The sequence below is a fragment of the Mustela nigripes genome, chromosome 1 (assembly GCF_022355385.1).
Source record: "Mustela nigripes isolate SB6536 chromosome 1, MUSNIG.SB6536, whole genome shotgun sequence".
Classification (NCBI taxonomy): Eukaryota; Metazoa; Chordata; class Mammalia; order Carnivora; family Mustelidae; genus Mustela; species Mustela nigripes.
The window spans coordinates 269,718,361-269,739,733 of NC_081557.1; the positions used below are offsets into that span (position 1 = coordinate 269,718,361).

The following is a 21,373-nucleotide window of genomic DNA, read 5'->3' on the forward strand; positions in this document are numbered from 1 at the left end:
CAGACAAACAAAAATTGAGGGAATTTGTTACCAGTAGACCTGCCTTGCAAGACATGAAAGTTCTTTTTGAGAGATGGAACATGGGAGTGGTTAGACACCCAGATTGACCTAAAGAAAGAAGAGCATTAGAGAACGAATAAATGAAAGTAAAATAAAATCTTCAAGTTTTGCTATTCTATTAAAGATTTTACTTATTTTAGGGAGGGAGTGCACACACATGCAGGCAGGGTGTGGGTTGGGGGTGAGGGGCGGAGGCAGAGAATCTCAAGCAGACTCTGTGCCGAGCATGGTGCCTGAGGCAGGGCTCAATCTCACCACCCTGAGATCATGACCTGAACCCAAACCAAAATCAGACACTTAAATGACTGGGCCACCCAGGTGTCCCCTTCACTTTCTCTTATCCGTAACCTATCTAACAGATAGCAGTGTGTTCAGAATAACAATAATAGCAACAATGCATTCAGTGATTATAGCTTAATGACAACAATGAGCAGCGCACAGGAAGGAGGAACTGGGAATGCTCTGTTACAAGGCTGCTGCACTAATGGGAAATGCTATCATGTCATTTGAAAGTGGCTTTGGGTTAGTTGTAAATGTATACTGTGACGTCTAGGACAACCACTACCCAACTGTAAAAAGAAGTAGAGCAGATATGCTAAAAGGAGAGAGAAAGCAGAACTGTGTAAAATGCGCAGTTAGAACCAGGGAAGACGGGAAGAAGGTACAAAGAACAAGAGCCACAGAAACAGTCGGCGTGACCCAGCTCTATCAGTGATCACTCGAGTGTGGGTACTTTACATAAACCACTTAAAGGACAGGATGTCACAGTGGGTAAAACAAGGGCCAAGTCTAAGTTGTTCACAAATCACAGGGCTGGACATCACCCAAGAACACCCATGGTGAGCCTGGAGGGTCCGCGGCCCGAGGGTCAGGAGATCGGTTTCAGTCCGGTCTGTCCACGGAGCAGCCGTGTGACCTTTCACTAGTCACGGACATTCTCTGGCCTCTCTTCACCCTTCTCTTTACCTGTTATTGCAAAATACAAGGACTTAGACTAAATCCCTTAACCGCCTTTCCAGTTCAAAATCCGGATCCTGGGTACCAGGATGTGATGAGAAACGTGGGCAGGCAGACAGGAAGCTGCAGCCGCTAACAGGCGTTTTTGCAGAGTTCGTGAGGGCCCAGCTGCAGCCAGAGGGGTGGTGCGTGAGTGCAAGAGCACAGGCCCAAGTCTGGCTACTGCCTGTGAAAACCGAACTCCTGGAGACCGATGGACGGCAGGAAAATCCTACCTGGGCCCGTGTTTGACTAGAAGAAAATGATAAGGAGTTTGCGAGCCACATTTTTGGTTGACTTGCACCTTACTGATCAGGGAGGAGAACGGGCCAGAGAGGAACTCAGGGGCCTCTGCTGAACGTGAGGGACGCAGGATTCCCATAGCCCCTCACCCAGCCCCTTACCCAGCCCCTTATCTAGCATTCCTGGACCATCATAATCTTTTTTTTTTTTTTTAAGTTTTATTTATTTGGGGTGCCTGGGTGGCTTAGTGGGTTAAGCGGCTGTCTTTGGCTCAGGTCATGATGTCAGGGTCCCTGGAATCGAGCCCCGCATCGGGCTCTCTGCTCAGCGGGGAGCCTGCTTCTCTCTCTCTCTGCCTACTTGTGATCCCTCTCTGTCAAAAAAATAAATAAGGTGATATCTCATTGTGGTTTCACCTTATTTATTTTTTTGACAGAGAGCGATCACAAGTAGGCAGAGAGCGAGAGAGAGAAGCAGGCTCCCCGCTGAGCAGAGAGCCCGATGCGGGGAGGGGGGTTGGGAGAGGGGGGGGTTATGGACACTGGGGAGGGTATGTGCTATGGTGAGGGCTGTGAAGTGTGTAAACCTGGTGATCCACAGACCTGTATCCCTGGGGATAAAAATATACTATAGGTATATAAAAAATAAAAAATTTAAATTAAAAAAATTTTTTTAAATAAATAAAATATTTTTTTAAAAAAAGGGAAAAAAAAGATCTTGTTTTATTTGACAGAGAAAGAGAGACATAGAGGGAATGCAAGCAAGAGGAGTGGGAGAGGGAGAAGCAGGCTTCCTGCTGAGCAGGGAGTGCGATATGGGACTCGATCCCAGGATCCTGGGATCATGACCTGAGCCAAAGGCAGAGGCTTAACGACTGAGCCACCCAGGTACCCCCATCATCATCTTCTGAATTATCAAAACCCCCACCTTTCCCAGTATCCGTCCTGTCCCATGTACATACACCCTCTTTAGAAGAAAGAGAGGAGGGAATTGCAAACATTGAAGCCCCAGTGTTAAGAAGATTGTTCTTGAACATCTCGTTTGCAGCTTCTAACAAAAGCCCTGCTCATCTTCAAACACCGACCACCATGGCATCACTAGTCCATTTTGGCCAAAGGCATGACCACCCGGATTGAGAAAAGCACAGGAAAACCCTTGAAATGATCTTTAAAAACCCACGAGGACATCAAAGAGAAACTAAACCAATGACTCTGCATTAAATCGGGGTTGTGGGTCTGTACCCGACACGGACAGGTCATGGCACATTTTCACTCTCCCAGGCTGTTCCTGCCCCAGGGTTAAGTGGTCTAAATCGACTGTATTTCTTCCGACTGACGCTGCTGTGCACCGTGTGGAAGCTGGCTGGAGGCTGATCTTACAGATACCTCTAAGTGACATTGTTAGAAACCCCACACCCATGAAGTACTGACATTTCCATCGGGACACTGTAGGAACGCTAATATTCTACCAAATGGGAGGCTGGCGGAAGGCAAGGACCGTGACTGTGTTTGCTGATCATTACACCCACTGTGCCTAGCTCAGTGCCTGGCGTATAGTAGAGGCTCAATGAACATTTGTTAAATGAATGAAAAAAAAATCCACTGCAAATGTGGGCCTGAAAGAAGTAGGCATCGCCCAAACTTGATGATTTCTAAACATATTTTTAAAAGTATTCATTTTTCATCTCTTCACAAGCTATCACGGAGCACCTCTGTCATGGCAGGCACTGAAACAGAAAGATGAATGAGACAGGATGCCAGTTCTCATAAAGAAGAGGGGCCAATATTAGTGAGTGCAACTATAAGCTGGGCACTTTCTACTCTCTATTTCATCCTTCCAACAGCCCTGTGAGGTTAACATTATTTATTTCCTGCCCTTGTGTATACGGGAAGAGAGACTTGCACCAAGAACTACATCCAGCAAATGACAGAGCCAAGAATTTATTCTGGGACCTGAGTGTTTCCCTCTGCAATGCACTTTCTCCCCAACGTAAAGTTAAAATCACAGTGTGATGTTCTGTTAGGTGATGTTATGTTAAGGAAACTTTGGTTATTGAAAATTGAGTTGTAAATAAATAGTTTCCTTGGGAAAAGAGATATAAGAATTTTATGTTCTCAATTTCAAGTTATTTATGTTGGAAAAAGTTTTTTTAATATAGAGGTGCTTTGTAACCACATCATGAGAGTGTAATAGTGTAATTGAAGTCTAGAAATAATGAATTGCTCAAACAAAACAAATGAAAATGACCAACTTCAGTCCTAAATAGCATCTAAGATCCAAGTCAATGTGTTTCTAAATGATCGTTATCATAACTCATTGATAGGATAACCAAACCACAACCCTGAGCTAAGACGACCGAGGTCAGAATACGTGTGGGCTAGTCCGCATCGCCCGTGGTGAGGGACAGAACACAAAGCGGAGAAGCTGCCCACCGCTCCTTTGTGTGCAACAGCTTTTCCCTGGGACCCTGGGACTAATTCCTAACTGCGCTTAAATCATAACCTGTAGACATCCATAATAAGAACTCTGTTCCCTGAGCGATCTACTGTGCTGCATCCCACGTGCCTTATGAAGGCTTGAACCGTGGGAAATGAGTGGAGAAATGAAATGAGGAAATGAAACCTCAGACATGAGCGCAACCCGGAGGAATGCTCAGGGTCAGGCTGTCTCGTGGGGACGGGAGGCCCACTGAGCAGGTGGCCACATGGCTTGCACGGTTGAGCATCACAGATGGGCTCCTGGGTTGCCTGTTTCCCTGGACCCTAAAGCAGTTTTGAGAATCACCGTCTCAGAACTCTCTGGGTGAAGATGGCGTGGGGCCCAGAATGTTCCGCTACTAGAATAGTCCTAAAGGATATGGCCCAGTCCCAGGGCTGCGAGGACCCTCCGTTACATTTTTATAGTTTCCTGCAATTCTCAATTATTCTGTATCAGCTGTGAGAGTGAAGTCATACTCTGATTTTTACAGATGAAGAAACTGGAGACAGTAAGGGGTTCACAGCCAGCAACATCGGAGTAAGACCCAAATCCAGTCTTCCAGCGCCGTCTTCAACAGCCCTCTGCCATAGACGTACGGGGTGACCTTGGGGGTATGTTTTCTAGGAACAACAGCCGGAGAGTGGGACGCGCATTTGCCTATTACTGCTTCTAACCATACAATCTGTCCAGTTCCTTGACTTCAATAAACCTTGGTTCTCATCTGTAAGTGAGGACACATAGGACACCCAGCCCCTGGGGTGACTGTGGGGGTCAAGTCCGATGCGCGGACAGCAGGCTCAGCACAGAACTCGGCCCTGGTTAGAGCCGGACGAATGCTGAGGGGTTTAGGGCATAGGCTTTGGGCAGAGGTATCTCTCTCCTCCTCTGTGGTTTAATATTCCTAGGGGTACAAAGCGCCTGGGGGACATTTTGCCACATCTAAAGCTACAAGGAGACAAAACTTGGGACAGACAGGGATGCTTGGGGACCTGAGCCCTGAGGCTGGAATGAGGATGGTGGAATGACCACCCCACAGGGAGCGGATCTGTGCCGTCCCCACAGAGCTGTCTGTGCTGGGTCTCGAAGCCAGACGGACCCTCCATCCCCACCTGGAAAGCCATGGAGTTGGCAGCAGCCAGGAATATCCTCAGGGGCAGCTTGGCCTTGTAGGACCTGTGGCTCCACAAGCGATGGGCACCGGCTGTCACACCCAGGGCGTTCAGGAGGAAGCAGAAGTAGGCTGCAAGACACAAGCAGGGACAATGTCAGCAAACGTCACAAGCCTCTACACACCCCAGGCTTCTTTCTCTGCACAGAAACGCTTGGGAAACGGTGTCCGGAGAAGTGTGCAATGTGGAGGAAGAATTGATAACTTGGGGAGATGCAGCCCTGGGTGCTGATTTTCAGCCTTCCTGCACTGGGCAGATGCGGAGAGAACTTTCCGCAAGGAACCTTGACCTTTGAACATAACTTTTTCTCCTTCCAACAAATCTTTTATTTGCTCATGTTCCTTAACAGTCTTGATGCAAAGTCCTCATCACGTGAGTGTGTCTGTAATGCCTGCTCTCCATGGTGCTGAGACTGACCTCCGTGTTGCCTCGAAATCTCCACGCCAGGAAGAGTGTTACCTGAAGACCGTATTTCTAAAGGGCAGTACCATCCTCACGGCTCCAGAGGCCTGGTTTGAGTGGAATCAGGCCTGACTTAAAAGCAGCGAGATCTGGCTCAGGACCGGTAAGAATGAGAATAGAACTGATGGCAGGGACGCCTACGATTCGGCTTCCGAAGGTCCCCTTAACACCAACAGCATGACCTGGAATCACAAGGATGGCCAGGTGGGGGATGTTGTTAGAGCTGCTTAAATGGAGTGTGTTATCTGCCACCCACTTAAATGTATTATCCTTAAGCCTCATAACACACTGTGCTGTCCCACTTCACAGCTGAAAAACTGGATCTCCGAGAGTTAATCCTGCCTATAAACCCAAGTCGACCTAGTTCCAAAGTCTCTGCCAAGAGACCCGGTATTGCCCCCCATGTGGCAGCGGCGGGTGGCTCTTCATACGAAGACTCGGGAGAGGTTATGAAAGCATGGTGTGGAGGGGACGCCCGGGATCCCCAAAACCACGATTCCGAGATGACCACAACTACTCGTGCTTTCACAGCAATATGCCCACACAATGCTGAACGTCTTCCTTGGATTGCCTTATGAAAAACACCCCAAATAATCCTATGTGGTTTATATTTTATTAGATCCATTATACAGATGAGAAAACCAAGGCTTTTTCTTTTGTATTATGTTATGTTAGTCGCCATACTACATCATTAGTTTCTGAAGCAGTGTTCCGGGATTCATTGTTTGCGTACAACCCCCAGTGCTCACGCAATCCGTGCCGTCCTTAATACCCACAGCCAGGCTCACCCACTCCCACCTCCCACCACCCTGTCCTCTAAAAGCCTCAGTTTGTTTCCCGGAGTCCACGGTCTCTCATGGTTCGTCTCCCACTCCGATTTCCCCCCTTCATTTCCCCCTTCCTTCTCCTAATGTCCTCCGTGCTACTCCTTATGCTCCACAAATAAGTGAAACCATGTGCTAATTGTCTTTCTCTGCTTGACTTACTGCACTCAGCATCATCTCCTCCAGTCCCATCCATGTTGATGCAAAAGTTGGGTATTCATCCGAGAAAACCAAGGCTTAAGAAGTTAATTAATTTCCCAGTGTCACAAAGCTAGGAGGTGTCTTTGCTAAGAGTCAAACCCTCGTCTGTCTGAACCAAGAACAGAGCTCCTAACCTCTACTCTCCACTCTGCCTCTGGGAGACACCAGCTAGGTCCTATCTTTACTTCTCTATACTCCGCCACCATCCTTCGTATTGGACCCTAATCTAAATTTAAAAGTGAGCTGCTTCCAGGCCCCTGGCACCCAGTCGTTAAGTGTCTGCCTTCGGCTCAGGTCATGACCCCGGAGTCCCTGGATCTAGTCTCCGCATCAGACTTCCTGTTTGCCAGGAAGGCTGCTTCTTCCTCCTCCACTCCCCCCTGCTTGTGTTCCCTCTCTCGCTGCTGTGTCTCCCTCTGTCAAAGGAATAAATAAAATCTTAAAAAATAAAATAAAACTAAATAAAATAAAAGTGAGCCACTTCCTTACCTCGGCAGACAACTCTAAACCAAGCTATAAGCAGGTGGGATCAGGCAGATTATCCTGCACAACCACCCCAGTGCATGGCACACACAGGCCCCCCACGAAGAACTGGCAGCAAACAAGCCATCAACGGTGGGTCCATCATGGAACAATTGTGAATGGCTCCAGGACAGGATGCATTTGGGGAGCCCATTATAGCACTTCTTTAGAAGAATTACTAGGGTAACCTCAGTGTCAATAGACATATTTAAAAGTAGAACCATATTACATCTCCCAAAAGTCAAGTCTACTGATCTTGGTTTCAGTCCATATTTACATGGGTCTAAAAGCAAGACTTGCCGTTGGCGCTGAGATTAATGAGTCTCTGAATACATGAGGTTTTCATGAAGTTGACAAATCATTCCTTACTTGAAAGGTTAAAAACAGAAAAACAATCTGCCCATAAATCACAGAAAGTCAGAGTATATGAAAAGCTCTGGTCTTTCTTGTTGCTATGACTTAACCGTGGTCATGAGTCTATGAAGTGAGCAGCTATTTTCCGTGTCATCCCTGGCCTTCATGTCTCTACATACAATTTTTTCCCAACTGTCAAGTACTTGGGGAACAAGTGAGACTGTAATGGAAAAATTCAATGTGACCCTGTCTCCCCAGCGGATTAAGACTCTGGACCTCCGCTATAATCAAGTGAATTCCAAGACTCCATGAAAGGCACTGGCCACAAAAGAATCCATTCAGTGTACAGCTCCCAGACCAGGCCTTATCACAGAGGATGGAATTGTCTTGTCCTATTTGGGATCTCCGGTATTGCAGGGCTCGCTGACACGGCTGGTCTGCCCTGGGCTGGAGTGGCTACTGGTTTTGCATGGTCCTTCTTCTGGCAACAGGAATGTGGCCACGGAACCCAGGCCGGCCTGGTGTAGAAGCCCTGGCAGTGGACACCTGACCCAGCTCTTCTCTCCCTTCTTGCTCAAAGACTAAAGGTCACACTCCAAGGCATGACTGCAATAGTAGAGAATGAGGCCAAGACGGTGGGACATGGAGATGGTGGAGGTGCCAACAAGAGTCTGGAGGACAGCTGCCTGCCTTGGGCTGCTAGCTGCAGCTCCCAGTTCCACGGCTCCTTTGACCCTGTGTGTCTCCTGGTATTTCTCCTAGTTATGGGAGCCAACCAATCCCTTTTTCTTACTGAAGCTAGTTTGCTCTGGATTTCTGATACTAAAATTCTGCAGAACCTCTAAGGAAGAAAGCAACCTTCTGGCCATAGCCCAAATGAATACAAACTACAAAAACCCTGGCCTGAGTATGAGGTTGTTCTACTAACAGGACTCAGTTTTCCAATTCTGCTAGGGCCAATCTGAGAGGCTCTTAACCTCTCTTCTCTGATCTTTGTGGATATTAATATCCAAACTAGTTTTCAGAAGGATGTTGGCTAGTTGGCTCTGAGACACTGAACTATTCAGATACAGAATTGATAACTTTGGGGGAAGAAGGAGTAACAAATAGTGTTAATAACTTTATCAAATAGCTTATACCTTGTAGAGAAGGGTGCTAGATCAATAGAATTCAGAATCACAAAATTGCCTGGTAAGCAACAAACTCATTTATTGGTCTGGGTGCAAACAAGAGTCATCAATTCTGGTTAGCTCAACCCAAAAAGAAATGTACTAGAGAGGTGCTAAATAGCCTACAGATCTCATGGAAGGGTTGCAGGACGGTTTTGGTACAGAGCCTCCAAGACGGCCCCAGTGCTCCCTGTCTCCTGGTAATCATGGCCCTGTATAATTTCTTCCCCTTTAGTAATGTGCTTCTTTCTTTTTTAAAAAATAAAAATTTTATTTATTTATTTGACAGAGAGAGAGAGAGAGATCACAAGCAGGCAGAGAGGCAGGCAGAGCAGGGAGTGGGGGGGGGGAGCGCTTCCTGCCAAGCAGAGCCCGATGCGGGGCTCGATCCCAGGACCCTGAGATCATGACCTGAGCTGAAGGCAGAGGCTTAACCCACTGAGCCACCCCGGCACCCCTAGTAACCTGCTTCTAACCAAAGAATATAGTGATGTTGAGGGAATGTTGGTTCTGTGATTAGGTTACAAGAGATTGTGACTTCTGTTTTGCTAGTAGAGTCTCTCTTGTGTTGGCTTTGATAACGTGAGCCACCATACTGGGACAGCCCGTGCAGTAAGGAAGCAAGGGTGGCCTCCAGCCAACAGCCAGGGAGGAAGTAAGACTTCAGTCCAATAATCCTCAAGGAATTGAGTCCTGCCAAAAACAGTGAAAGTGAACTTGGAAGCAGATCCTTCCCCAGTTAAGCTTTCAGATAAGACAGGAGCCCAGGCCACACAGGGCTGCCTTGTGAGAGATCCTGGAGCAGAGGCCCCAGCTCCAGTGTTACCCAGATTCCTGCTCTACAAAAACTTGGAGGAAGTAAAGGTGTGTTGCCTTAAGCTGCTACATTTTGGGTTATTTGTTCTGCAGCAATGGTTAACAAATGCAAGACTTCAGTAGCAACTTCATCTCAAGGGTGGGAAGGTACAGTTTACATCCTGGCTTAAGAACAGCTATCAGTAGGGACCAAAAGTAGATTCGTGTCTCAAGGGGCCGGGAGGGCAGGGAGAGGGAATGACTGCTGGTGGGTACAGCGTTTGGTGTGAAGTGTAAAAATGTTTTACAACGTTTTCTTTTTTTTTTTTTTAAGATTTTATTTATTTATTTGACAGACAGAAATCACAATTAGGCAGAGGCAGGCAGAGAGAGAGCAGGAAGCAGGCTCCCCACTGAGCAGAGAGCCCGATGCGGGACTCGATCCCAGGACCCTGAGATCATGACCTGAGCTGAAGGCAGAGGCTTAACCCACTGAGCCCCCCAGGTGCCCCTTAAAACTGGTTTTGATAAAAGTGGCACAATTGCATGAATATAATAAAAACCAATGAATTATATACTTCAAATAGATGAACCATATGCTATGAGTTTATAACTCAACAAAGCAGTCTTTAAAAACTATTACTGAATTCCTATTAGACTTTGTTATGATGCGTATTTTCTCAATGTAAGATAAAATAGACACGTCACAAAAGGGAATGGAACGAAACCATTTGCTGAGGGTGCAGGGAAAGACATCATCACCTCTGCACACTTGGCACCACTGGGCCCTCGTGTCATGCTGCCGTCTCTTCAGTCTTCCACAGCTGCCAAGAAGAGTCTCTCTTTGACCCTTCGCCTATGTCTGAATCTATCAAGACCCAAGATTCTGAAGCCCCTATTTGTCCGTGCGCCAATCGCAAGCCCAGCTCTAGCTGCCAGCAGCGGGGGGGAGACTCCACAGTCCCTTTAATTTCCGTGACGGAAGGCGGAGCCTCCAGCCACGCTGAGTCTTCAGTCGGAGCAGTGTTTAGAGAATTGTTGTCGTGAACCTCTGGACTGCACAACCACAAAACAGTCCTGGAGAGATGTTAAGAACCAAAAATTAAAACTCCCTTAATTCTGGACCTGCAGAGGGAGAGATGGGCAGCTCTTTGAGACCCACCACGCTAGCAGAGCAGCAACTGGCGGCTCTGGTGCGTGTTGTCTGTTTCCCTCTATGACCAGCACGAAAGCTACTAAATAATAGAATGGCTCTTACTGACCAAGAGCTCCCTGCGCCAGGTCCTGCTCTCAATAGTTTCTGCCAGGGGTGCCTGGTGGCCCAGACGGTTAAGCATCTGACTCAGGATTTTGGCTCAGCTTATGACCCCATGGGTCATGATCTCATGAGTCATGGGACTGAGCCCTGGTACAGCTCCATGCTCAGCAGAGAGGGCCCGAGATTCTCTCCCCCTCGGCCCTTCCCCCATTCATGTTCTCTCTCTCTCTCTCTCTCTCAAATAAGTAAATAGACCTTAAAAAAATAAACAGTGTATACACAATAACGGGATATTCGCCTCAGGTCTAGGGTCGGTGATGTGACTCCCAGCTCATACGCGAAGGCAGTTAGACCGAAGTGTTGCAGCCGGGTTGCAGTCTAAGGCAGGAAGACCCCATTCGGCACCTCCAAGGGCTGCTTGACCTCTCGGGGTTGCCTTGATTGCAACGAGAGGAGAGGAGAGCCTGAACGCGCCGCGTCCTTCTAGTCAGCTCAGAACAGCTCAAGACCCTTGCTCCGTGTGTTGCCTTCCCACTGTCGAGTCCACTGCCACAATGCCCGTCACTCCGCACGCATTCCACCTCAGCTTGCCCTGGGGCACCAGACAACCCATGGATTCGTGAGACGGTCTGCCGAGCTCCTCTCACAGACCATGCACTCGGCTCGAACGGGTCCACCAGGTGGCCGCCCGACAATGGAACTTTGTCTCCTCACGTTGGTAGGAGTTTGAAAAGTGAGTTATTTACTACATAATTATAAATTATAGCAAGTGTTGCACAAGAGACAAATAGCATAACATAAGAGAGATTAAAAGGGGGATAATTTAGGGGCATCCGGTTGGCCCAGTTGGAAGAGCATACGACTCTTGATCTCAGGGGCGTGGGTTCAAACCCCGCACTGGCTGTAGAGATTACTAAAGCATAAATACATAGAAGGGGGATAGTTTAGTTTGGGGGACTGGAGAAAACTCTGCAGCAGACACCAGAATCAAGCTGACACCTGAAGGAGGAGAAGGAGGCAAGAGGAACCCAACGTGCAAAGACGGGGCTAGAGAAGGGGTCTGGTAAGAAGCTCGTCTCCGACCACCTCACACCCACTCGTCTCCGACCACCTCACACCCACTCGTCTCTGACCACCTCACACCCATTTAGAGGACGACCAGAACAAACAGAAACAAACAGAAAATAACGAGCGCTGGCAGGGAGGTGGAAAAATTGGAACCCTTGTGAACTGCTAGCGGGGATGAAAACGATGCAGCCGCCATGGCCAAGCTGGGTGGTTCCTCTACGAGTTCAACAGAATTGCTGTGTGATCCCGCAATTCCGCTCCTGGCTCTGTACCCCGAAGGACTGGACGCAGGGCCTCGAACAGACACTCGTTCCCCCACTTCCGGCCTGGACAGCGGGAGCTTCGATAGTGGGCTCCGGAGGCAGAAACCTGCCGGGAGGTGTGACAAGCACCCACGGAACTGTCTCACACCAAGGGGAGGGGAGGGGTCGCAGTGGAGCAAACAGGCAGGACGGCGGCTCCCGGGGATACGGCCAGGTGGGGAGGGCCAGGAGGGCCATGCGGGGACATACTGCACTCAGACGCTGCTTCACTGGCCAGCGCAACTGCCCTGAAAGTCAGCTCGGGGCTCTGGCCAGTAAACAGCCGCTTCCCCTCTCCGTCCGGTCCTCCCAAGGTGCAGAAGACAGTTAAGGAAAGGCCCACAGACCCACAGACAGACGCAGACAGAGAGAATATATATACACACGTATCCGTACGTGACTGGCAACACGGCCTGATAGTTGGGAGGAACCTGGGACTGAATCCCTGGTCTATCACGTAGTGTGACAAGCTCTAAACTTCGGTTTCTCCATCCGTGAAGTGGAGGAAACACTATCTGCTTCACAACAGACGTGTCATAAAGATTAGAAGAGGTGAGCACGCAAGATGCTCCTGTGCCTGGGGGGCAGCGAGCTCCGGTTCACATTGTCACCCCAGTCGGGGCCTCGGAAAATGTTCCCTGAGAAGCCCCCTGGGGACACCTGCCTTTGTCATCACTCTAAGCCCGTGGTTCTCAAGGGGCTAGGTGATTCTGTGTCCTCCTCCCCCTGAGGGACACTTAGCAAAGCCTTCAGACATTCCTAGTTGTCACCACCCCAGACCGGAAGGTAGAGTCCAGGGACGCTGCTGAGCCCGCGGAGTGCCCAGGCTCCCCCCCAACAAAGAATAATCATTACCAAAATGTCAGCAGCACCGAGGCAGAGAATCCCGCTCCGTTCCTAGACGAGCCCTTGGAAGCTTTCTCGCTCACGCTCCCCACGCGACTACACTTGTCCTTACTCTTTTACAGCTCTGGCTTCACTGCGAGCCGAGGCAGTAACTTGTCTCTGAAATTGCTTAAGAAATCGGCTGAAAACAAAGGACGAGGATGAGAGGTCAGTAGGATTTTCGGTCGCCCCTTCTCCCACTTCAACGCGCTCTTCGTACCCCAGGGGATCATGTTTAAACGCGCCCCCTGCCGAGATTCGGAGTCCGCCGTCCGGGAAGGGTTCACGGGAGGTTCTGACCCAGCGGGCCCCGGGCCCGGGCTGTGTAGCCGTCCTGCCCTGAGACAGAGGGCCTGACCCAGGGCTGCCCGTGACCCGGCGAGGCCCTCCGTGGCCACTCATCTCACGAGAGGATGTTCCGAAGAATTTTGACCAGACTTTACATCCTCCCTTTAAAGGTCTGGGCTTACAAGTTCAGAGATTCTAAATCTCTAAAATCCTCGCAGCTACGATTTCAGCCGCTCCCGAGAAAGGGCCTTGCGGGCTGAGAAGCGAAGGGCTTCCCTCTAGTTGAAGCCGCCAACGCCTCCTGTCCGTGCGTAGCCGCCCGCCCTCCACGAAACCGCTTCTCCCGCGCTGCGCGGCTGTCCTTGGGCTCTCCACCACGGCTCGAATCTCTGAGCAACCGCCGGCATCTTCGCGGAAGATGTAACAGAAAAGGAATGGAATTAGAGAAAATGTATTTCGTGCGTTTTGGAAGAACTGCCTATTTTCCTCAAGTGCCTCCTGCCTTCTGCTAGGTCGCGGAAAGGATGCTACGGTTCTGAGCAAATGCGACTTCTCCTGGTTGGCTTCTAGCTTATAGGACAGACGACACAGCAGATCACTAAGAAACAAGAGTGTACCGTATCTCACTACTACCCTGCTACCGCACCACACGACGTGCAATTCAAAAAAAAAAAAAAAAGAAGAAGAAGAAGAAGAAGAAGCAGGGGCGCCTGGGCGGCTCAGTCGTTAAGCATCTGCCTTTGGCTCAGGTCGTGATCTCGGGGTCCTGGGATCAAGCCCCACATCAGGCTCCCTGCTCAGTGGGAAGCCTGCTTCTCCCTCTCCCACTCCCCCTGCTTGTGTTCCTTCTCTCTCTGTCAAATAAATAAATAAAATCATCTTTTTTAAAAATAAAAAATTTAAAAAGAAGCAGGAACTCAAGTCTTTTCTGTAGATCTCACTTCAGGCCCTCAGGCTGGGCCTGGCACCCGCGCCGGACACTCCCCAGCCCTGTGTTTCAATACGGCAACCAGCACACGGTAATAAATAAGGAGTTTCTGAACTAATGCCAGCCTCCCCTCTAACACATAATCTCCAGGAGGGCAGAGACTCTGTCCGTCTTTCCACGTGGCCTCCGCCGGCACCTGTGCAACTCACTTAGCCAGAGAAAAGGTCTCACTGCACAGCTCACGGCCACGGGCTTCACTCGCACGGGGACCACCCAGCGGCCGACACAGCTCCGGGGTCCGCACGCGCTTTCTCTCATCAGTTTCACACCTGCTCCACCCCCCTCGCCCCTACACCACCCCGTAACTTTGCTTCTGATTTCAGGGAGAACAGCAGAACCTCCTCAGGCTCTGCCCCCACCACCGCCCTCCAGCGTCCGAGCCTGGGTACCCCAGCCTTCTCCACTACGACGAGGCCGGTCCGCACAGCCAGTAAGGCAGGCCCTCCTCACGCATCTCACCCGTCCTACCCCGTCGCTCCGCAGCTCTCCCTCCCCTCGTGTGCTCCGTACTACTCCCACCAGCCCACAACTGCACTTGCTTCTGTCACGTTAAAAAAAAAACATTAAAAAAACAGGCCACCTGGGTGGCTCTGGCAGTTAAGGGTCTTCCTTCAACGCAGGTCATGGCCCCAGGGTCCTGGGATGGAGCCCCAAGGCAGGCTCCCTGCTCTGTGGGGAGCCTGCTTCTCCTTCTGCCCCCCCCCCCCCCCAGTGTGTGTGCGTGCTCCCTTCCAGACCTCACAAAAGTAAATAAATAAAAAAGGTTTAAAAACATGAAAAGACTTCTCTTGATCCCACCTCCCCACCTAGACCCTACTGCATCTCCTGGGCCCTCACGGCGAAGCCTCTGAATGGCTGGTCTCTCTCCGGCAGGTTACAGGGCTCCGCTTCCCGCCTCCCATTCTCTCGTAAGCCCCTCCCTGTCTGCTCTGACCCGGGGCCAGACGACACAGAGCTGGTCCTTGACTCGGGGGCAGCCTCTGGAGGCACCGCAAACACCCCTCACGTGGGTGACGGCAGCACGGACGGGGAGGGACCGCGCTACGGGAGCCCCTGCGGGACAGGCCTGGCCTGAGGACAGGCGTGGGGTGTGAAGGCTTCGGGCCTCCAAGCAGAGCGAGCGGCCCGGCTCGCTGCGGGGGGGAGGGGAGGGCGGGGGGGAGTAAAACGAAATGAGAAAATCTCACAGGGGCTGACCAGAAAGGCACTTAAATATGATGCGGAGAGACAGCAGGGGACCCAGAATCTCATTCACACGACCAGCCTGAGACGGGCAGACGGGAGATCGTTGTGGAAGATAGTGCGGTCGATGAAGTGAAGCAGCTGGGCGGGAACCTCTCCGCGTGCCGCCGCAGTCACACTCCCCGTCACGTGCCTCGTGGCCTGGGAGCCCGGCCTCCGTCCGCCGGACCGGTGGCTTCTAGGCTGGGCTACCTCCAGCAGATGACTCGAGGGCTTGATTTTTTTTCCCAAGATTTTATTTATTTATTTCAGAGAGAGAGAGAGAGCTCGAACAAGCATAAGTAGGGGGAGCAGCAGAGGGAGAGGGAGAAGTAGACTCCCTCTGAGCAGCCGGCCAGAGTACGCAGGGCTCCATCCCAGGACCCTGAGATCATGACCTAAGCTGAAGGCAGACACACAACCAACTAATGGAGCCACCCAGGAGCCCCTAGTTGAGGAGCTTTTAACTCTAAACACATAGGGTCACCTGGGGGCTCAGTGGGTTAAGCCTCTGCCTTCGGCTCAGGTCATGATCTCAGGGTCCTGGGATCGAGTCCCACATCGGGCTCTCTGCTCAGCGGGGAGCCTGCTCCCCCCCCCCGCCTGCCTCTCTTACTTGTGATCTTTGTCTGTCAAATAAATAAATAAAATCTTTTTAAAAAACCAAAACAAAATTTTATACACATGTCCTAGGGCCTTACACTGACAACTCTGGGGACCCCAAACGCTAAGAAAGCGACGGACAAAGACAGTGGCCCTCGGACAGACAGGCCCACGAATCACCTGGGGCTCTTGTAAAACTGCAGACACAGCTCAGAAGGTCTGGGTGGGGCAGGAGAGTCTGTCTGTCCTACAAGCCCCAGGCCGCACCACAGGTCCCCAGGCCTCTGTCGCGAGGACCACACTTGGAGCTGCAAGGCCCGCCCCGTCTCTGCAGAGACTCATTTAGGACCAAGGAAACCTGCCTTCCCCCTTGGCTTAGTGATGTGGGCAAGAGGTGTTTTAGTGACAGTCCAGGATGGAAGTCTCGTCTCCCTACCGTCTGCCCTCTGCTCATTCTTCCTTCCTTCCTTTCCTGCTTTCTTTCTTTCTTTTCAGGTAGAGTGGGAAAAACAGTACTTAAGGCAGATTTTAAAGTTTAGAAGATGAGACAAGGATTGCCCTCAAAGCATCACAAAACGAATTCTATAATGTAAAAACATAAGAACGGAGCTGCTTAATATCCACAATAGCCAAACTATGGAAAGAGCCTAGATGTCCATCAACAGATGAATGGATCAAGAAGATGTGGTATATATACACAATGGAATACTATGCAGCCATCAAAAGAAATGAAATCTTGCCATTTGCGACAACATGGATGGAACTAGAGCGTATCATGCTTAGCGAAATATGTCAATCAGAGAAAGACAACTATCATATGATCTCCCTGATATGAGGAATCTGAGAGGCAGGGCAGGGATTATGGGGGGATAGGGAAGGAAAAAATGCAACAAGATGGGATCAGGAGGGAGACAAACCATAAGAGACTCTTCATCTCAGGAAACAAACTGAGGGTTGCTGGGGCTGGGGCAGGGATGGGGTGGCCGGCTGATGGACACGGGGAGGGTCTGTGCCATGGTGACTGCTGTGAAGTGTGCAAGCCTGATGACTCACAGACCTGTACCCCTGGGGCTAGTAATACATTGTACGTTAATAACACACACATACACACACACACACACACACGCACACACGAACTGAGCTGCTAAAAGAGCCAAGGCTGACGATCATTTGCACCTCGCGGTCCCATCTCCACAGCTCAGTGCAGGCCGAGGGCTCATTATAGCAAAAATATCCCTTAACCAGAATAAGAATTTGTTAAACAGACGGGGCGCCTGACTGGCTCAGTCCATTACGCATCCAACCCTGGATCTCAGGCTCTGAGTTTGAGCCCTGCACTGGGCTCCTTGCTGGGTGTGCAGCCCATTAAGAAAAAGAAGAAGAAGAAGAATTTGTTAAACAGAACGTTAAGGGCTTGTGGTCATCCCCGCATGGTGCTGACAGCCCTTGTCCCGAAGGAAAGTACAAAGTACGTAGAACCAGTTGCGCAAAGAGAAAGACTGGGGAAGGGAAGAGCTACTTGGTTCTGTTCTCAGAAAATTCCACAAACGAATGCTCTTTGCTTCCAGGCCGCTTTGGAAGATGTCTGGCATCTAGAGCGAGTGGGCGCGGGTGTCGGAAGAGCTGCGCTTGCAGTTGTTGGCTGTTCAACATTTTACTGAAAAATGCAACAAAGACTCCAAGTTCCTTTCCTCTCTGTGGGTTTTCATTCAGTAGGACCCTCAGCGAGGGCTCGAGAGACCACGGCTCCGCGACGCTCCACAAGCTCAGACTGGATCTTTCCACTATTCTGTGTGGCTTCCTATTTCCTTCACGTCTTCTGCCTTCTCCAAAGTCTCTTCCTCTCCCTCAAATGACGGGGAGCTTCTCTCCGGGGAGGGGGACTCACTCGCGAGGCGCGGGCATCGGAGCTTGCAACAAGTCCTGGAGCGCGCAGGCTCCTTCCACAAAGTGGGGCCCCGAGACAGCCACGCTGCCCACCTGCTGTCTCCGGGGCGCGGGGCCGGGACCGGGCCACCGTTCTATCTTCCTTAGTCTTGGTTCTCTTTCCTGCGAGGCAGACACTGGCTCGGACGGTTGTGAGATCAGTGAAAATGTATATAAAGCAAATAGTCGTATCTCAGTATAACGTTATGGAAAAGCCCAGTTATGCTTCTCACTAGGCCACCCTGCAAGGCTGAGGCTGGGTGACCCGCAAGCGGAGCCTTCAGGGCAAAGGAGCCCCCAGGGCCCAGCAGAGACTCTTTCCCCCACTCGGAGGCCCAGCCTCCCGGGTTCCCTGAGGTGAACGTGGGAAGAGCAAACTCACTCAGAGTTCACGACTCAGGATGACTCCCACCACCCGTCTCTCCGGCAGCCGCTCAAAATCAGACAGAACTACTGAAATTAGAACCAGAGATAACAGAGCACAGAGAGTAATTCAGTGTCTGTGGGGATACTCATTTACATGTTCATTAGTTATTCGGTTTTGATTTTCTCTTGGGCAGGAGGAGTGTGTGAGAGGGAGGGACGCACTTCTGCTCTGGCTGTGCACAAGCTCACGGATGTCTCTGACCTTAAATGAGAAACTATAACATCAAAACGTTGGTCCTCAGGGATGCCCGAGGGAATGCTGGTTAAGCATCTGACTCTTCATTTCAGCTCAGGTCATGACCTCAGGGTGCTGAGATCAGCCCAGAGTCGGGCTCTGCGTTGGGTGTGGAACCTGCTTTAGATTCTCTCTCCCTGTCCCTCCGCCCCTCCCCCTGCTCCTGTGCACGTGCTTTCTCTCTCTCTCTCTCAATAAATAAATCTTTTTTTTTTAAATATCTTATTTATTTATTTGACAGAGAGAGATCACAAGTAGGCAGAGCAGCAGGCAGAGAGAGAGAGGGAGGGGAGCAGGCTCCCCGCTGAGCAGAGAGCCCGATGTGGGACTCGATCCCAGGACCCTGAGATCATGACCTGAGCCGAAGGCAGCGGCTTAACCCACTGAGCCACCCAGGTGCCCAATAAATCTTAAAAAAAAAAAAAAAATGAAGTTTGTCCTTTGAAGGAAGATTGAGTAAAATCATGACCCATCATGACCCAAACTGATCAATTTGGGAGAAGCAACAAAAAAGGATCATTTCTGCCCTCGTGGTCTGAATTACCTGGTAATACTGGGTCATCCTCTTTTTTCCTAACAAGCAACTTCTCTGAGGAAATCGAGACAGCTAGTGGGTGGAGCCCGGGCCCCAGAAGTCGAGGCCGAGTTAGAAGGCACCTTCTCAGCAATGAAGCGTGAAGCCTGGGAGACCCAGACCGTCCATTGGACGGCTGAGCCCTGGAGGAGCATTTTGGGAAAAGTTCTGGCCAGAGAAGCCCAGGGCACCACCGCTGCCTTTATGACTGAGCCAAAATTGCTCATAATTAAAGTGTTGAGTCGACGGAAAGCCCCCCTGGGCGGCACTGCTTTTTGTCCCCGTTTCTCCTCAAGAATCTCGTTTTCCTCAGACTCTCTTCTGACCAGAGAAAGGTCCTCTTTGGGGCTTGGCATGAACACAGTGGATTCCGACCCAACTTCCCCATCCTGCAACCACAGGCCAAAGACACAGACGAAAAACGTTCGGTGGTGAGGTGTACTCAGTGACCCCAAAGGGAAAAATGACAACAAACAGTCTTCAAAAGATTCTTTTTTACCACAATAATGTGTCTGCCTTAAGAAGAAAAAAAAATTTTATATTTCATAATACACCATTCTATCAAGATACCAAGAAATCCCCTTTGATAGTTGGGTTAGTGACTGCACCATGGAGACAGGCTGACCTAGTTTATGAACCCTGGTTTCAACGGTTTTCTTCACACATTTTTATTCCTGCCAAGTCTCTGTAATTTGCTGTGGATAACCCAAGGCAGATTTTTTTTTAAAGATTTATTTATTTTGGAGAGAGACAGAGAGAGAGCCAGGCTCCCAGCTGAATGTGCAGGGAGCCCGATGCGGGGCTCGATCTCACGACCCTGAGATCATGACCTGAGCTGAAGGCAGAGACTTAACCCACTGAGCCCCCCAGGAGCCCCCTAAGGCAGACTTTTCTCCTTTACAGTACAACCCGGGGCCTAGTTTTCTGATCTTCCCTGGTTTTGATGCATAAAACCCAACCTAATTTTAGGAGGTTGCCTCGGAAAGCCACCATTACCCATTCCCTCGTTTCTCAGCAAACGCGTGGGTGCCCTCCGCGTACCAGGTTTTCTGCAAGGTGCGGAGTGCGGTCACGGTCAGCGCCTCTCCCCGGGAGGCTCACGGCTAACCAGCTCCTCCAACTGACAGCCCTCCGTCCACAAGCAGCCCACGGATTTCTAAAAAACTGAGCCAACAATTAAAAATAAACAACTGCAAAAATAAAAAACAATCTCCATTTCTGGTTTCTCTTGAAAAATGGAACAATGTGACGACACCAGGCCACCTCACTTTCCTGCGGGGCCACTTTCTGCAGGGAAGTGGGGCTAAAGACCCCTTCCCTTTCGACAGTCACTGCCCCTCACCCCCTGCGCACTCAGGCACTCGGGTGCTGCCTGCCTGGCCCCCGTCTGGACGGAGCATGACCCGGACTAACTGGCCCGTTGGGCACAGCAGACACGGAGCCGAAAGCCCGCAGTAGGTTTCCCTCGGGAGAGCAAACGCACCCAGTGCTGGGTGAGAGGCGCGGACGCCGCCGCGGTGACGCTCGTCTTCACTGCAACACCGCGGTAAAATGTGACTGTGGACGCTTCAGGGCAGCAGGGACCCGCCCTGGCAGAAGCCTCCACGCAACTCAGAGTACGGCTGGATCGGATCACCTCGTTGCTTGGGAAGTGGGCGATTAGGGGGGAAATGTAAGCATTGAAGATTTTCCCGGTCCTTTTAGAAAGAACTCTGTAACTCACTTCTAGTTGACGAGGGAAAGCTCTTCTTTCTGGAAAAGTGCCAGGTAACAAACGTAGCTCTGGGGGAAGTCACCCCTGCACCCCCCGTCCAGATGCTGCGGGGCCTGTCTCAGCCTTCCCTGTAGGGTCCGGCTACTCGCTCCCCCAGCTGCCGCCGCGGAGTCTCTCGCCAGGTACCGTCATCCCGGAAGGAAGCTGCTGGGCCCAAGCTCCAACCCTTTCCCCGGTGGCAGCCTGCGTCGGGTCACCAGGGGCACAAAGGCCTCGATCTGTGACGTCCTTGAAGATCCCTCCAGGTCCAGAGCTGCCTGGGCCTCTGATGCCCTGGGTGCAGCTCAGCGGCTCTCTCTGCCCGGTCCTGCTTCTCCTAGTCCCTCCCGGGTCCTACCAAGCACGACCCTGATGAGCCCACGCACAAACCTGCCTCCCCGCAGCCGCTTCCGCCAGGACCCACCTCAGGACCCTGAGACACGGTGGGTTCCCGCACAGTCATCAACGGATGCTGCTATGGGTAGAACCGTCGTCCCCCGGGTCCTTCTCTGAAGTCCTGAGCACCCCAGAGCCCCAGAACGGGACTTCTTGAAGACAGGGTTTTTACAGACG

The 21,373-nt window shown here is 50.9% G+C and overlaps 1 protein-coding gene across 1 annotated transcript in view; it reads right to left on the reverse strand.

The window, feature by feature from the left end:
* Nucleotides 1-20,953, reverse strand: part of SCD5 (stearoyl-CoA desaturase 5) — a 71,800-nt gene extending 50,847 nt beyond the window's left edge. The window contains exons 1-5 of the mRNA XM_059379309.1: nucleotides 20,948-20,953; nucleotides 20,044-20,096; nucleotides 15,069-15,195; nucleotides 11,872-11,968; nucleotides 4,887-5,017 (exon numbers count right to left, since the gene is read on the reverse strand). Of these exons, the coding sequence (XP_059235292.1) occupies nucleotides 4,887-5,017; nucleotides 11,872-11,968; nucleotides 15,069-15,195; nucleotides 20,044-20,096; nucleotides 20,948-20,953 (414 nt within the window). The remainder of the gene's footprint in view (nucleotides 1-4,886; nucleotides 5,018-11,871; nucleotides 11,969-15,068; nucleotides 15,196-20,043; nucleotides 20,097-20,947) is intronic.
* Nucleotides 20,954-21,373: the final 420 nt, after the last annotated feature.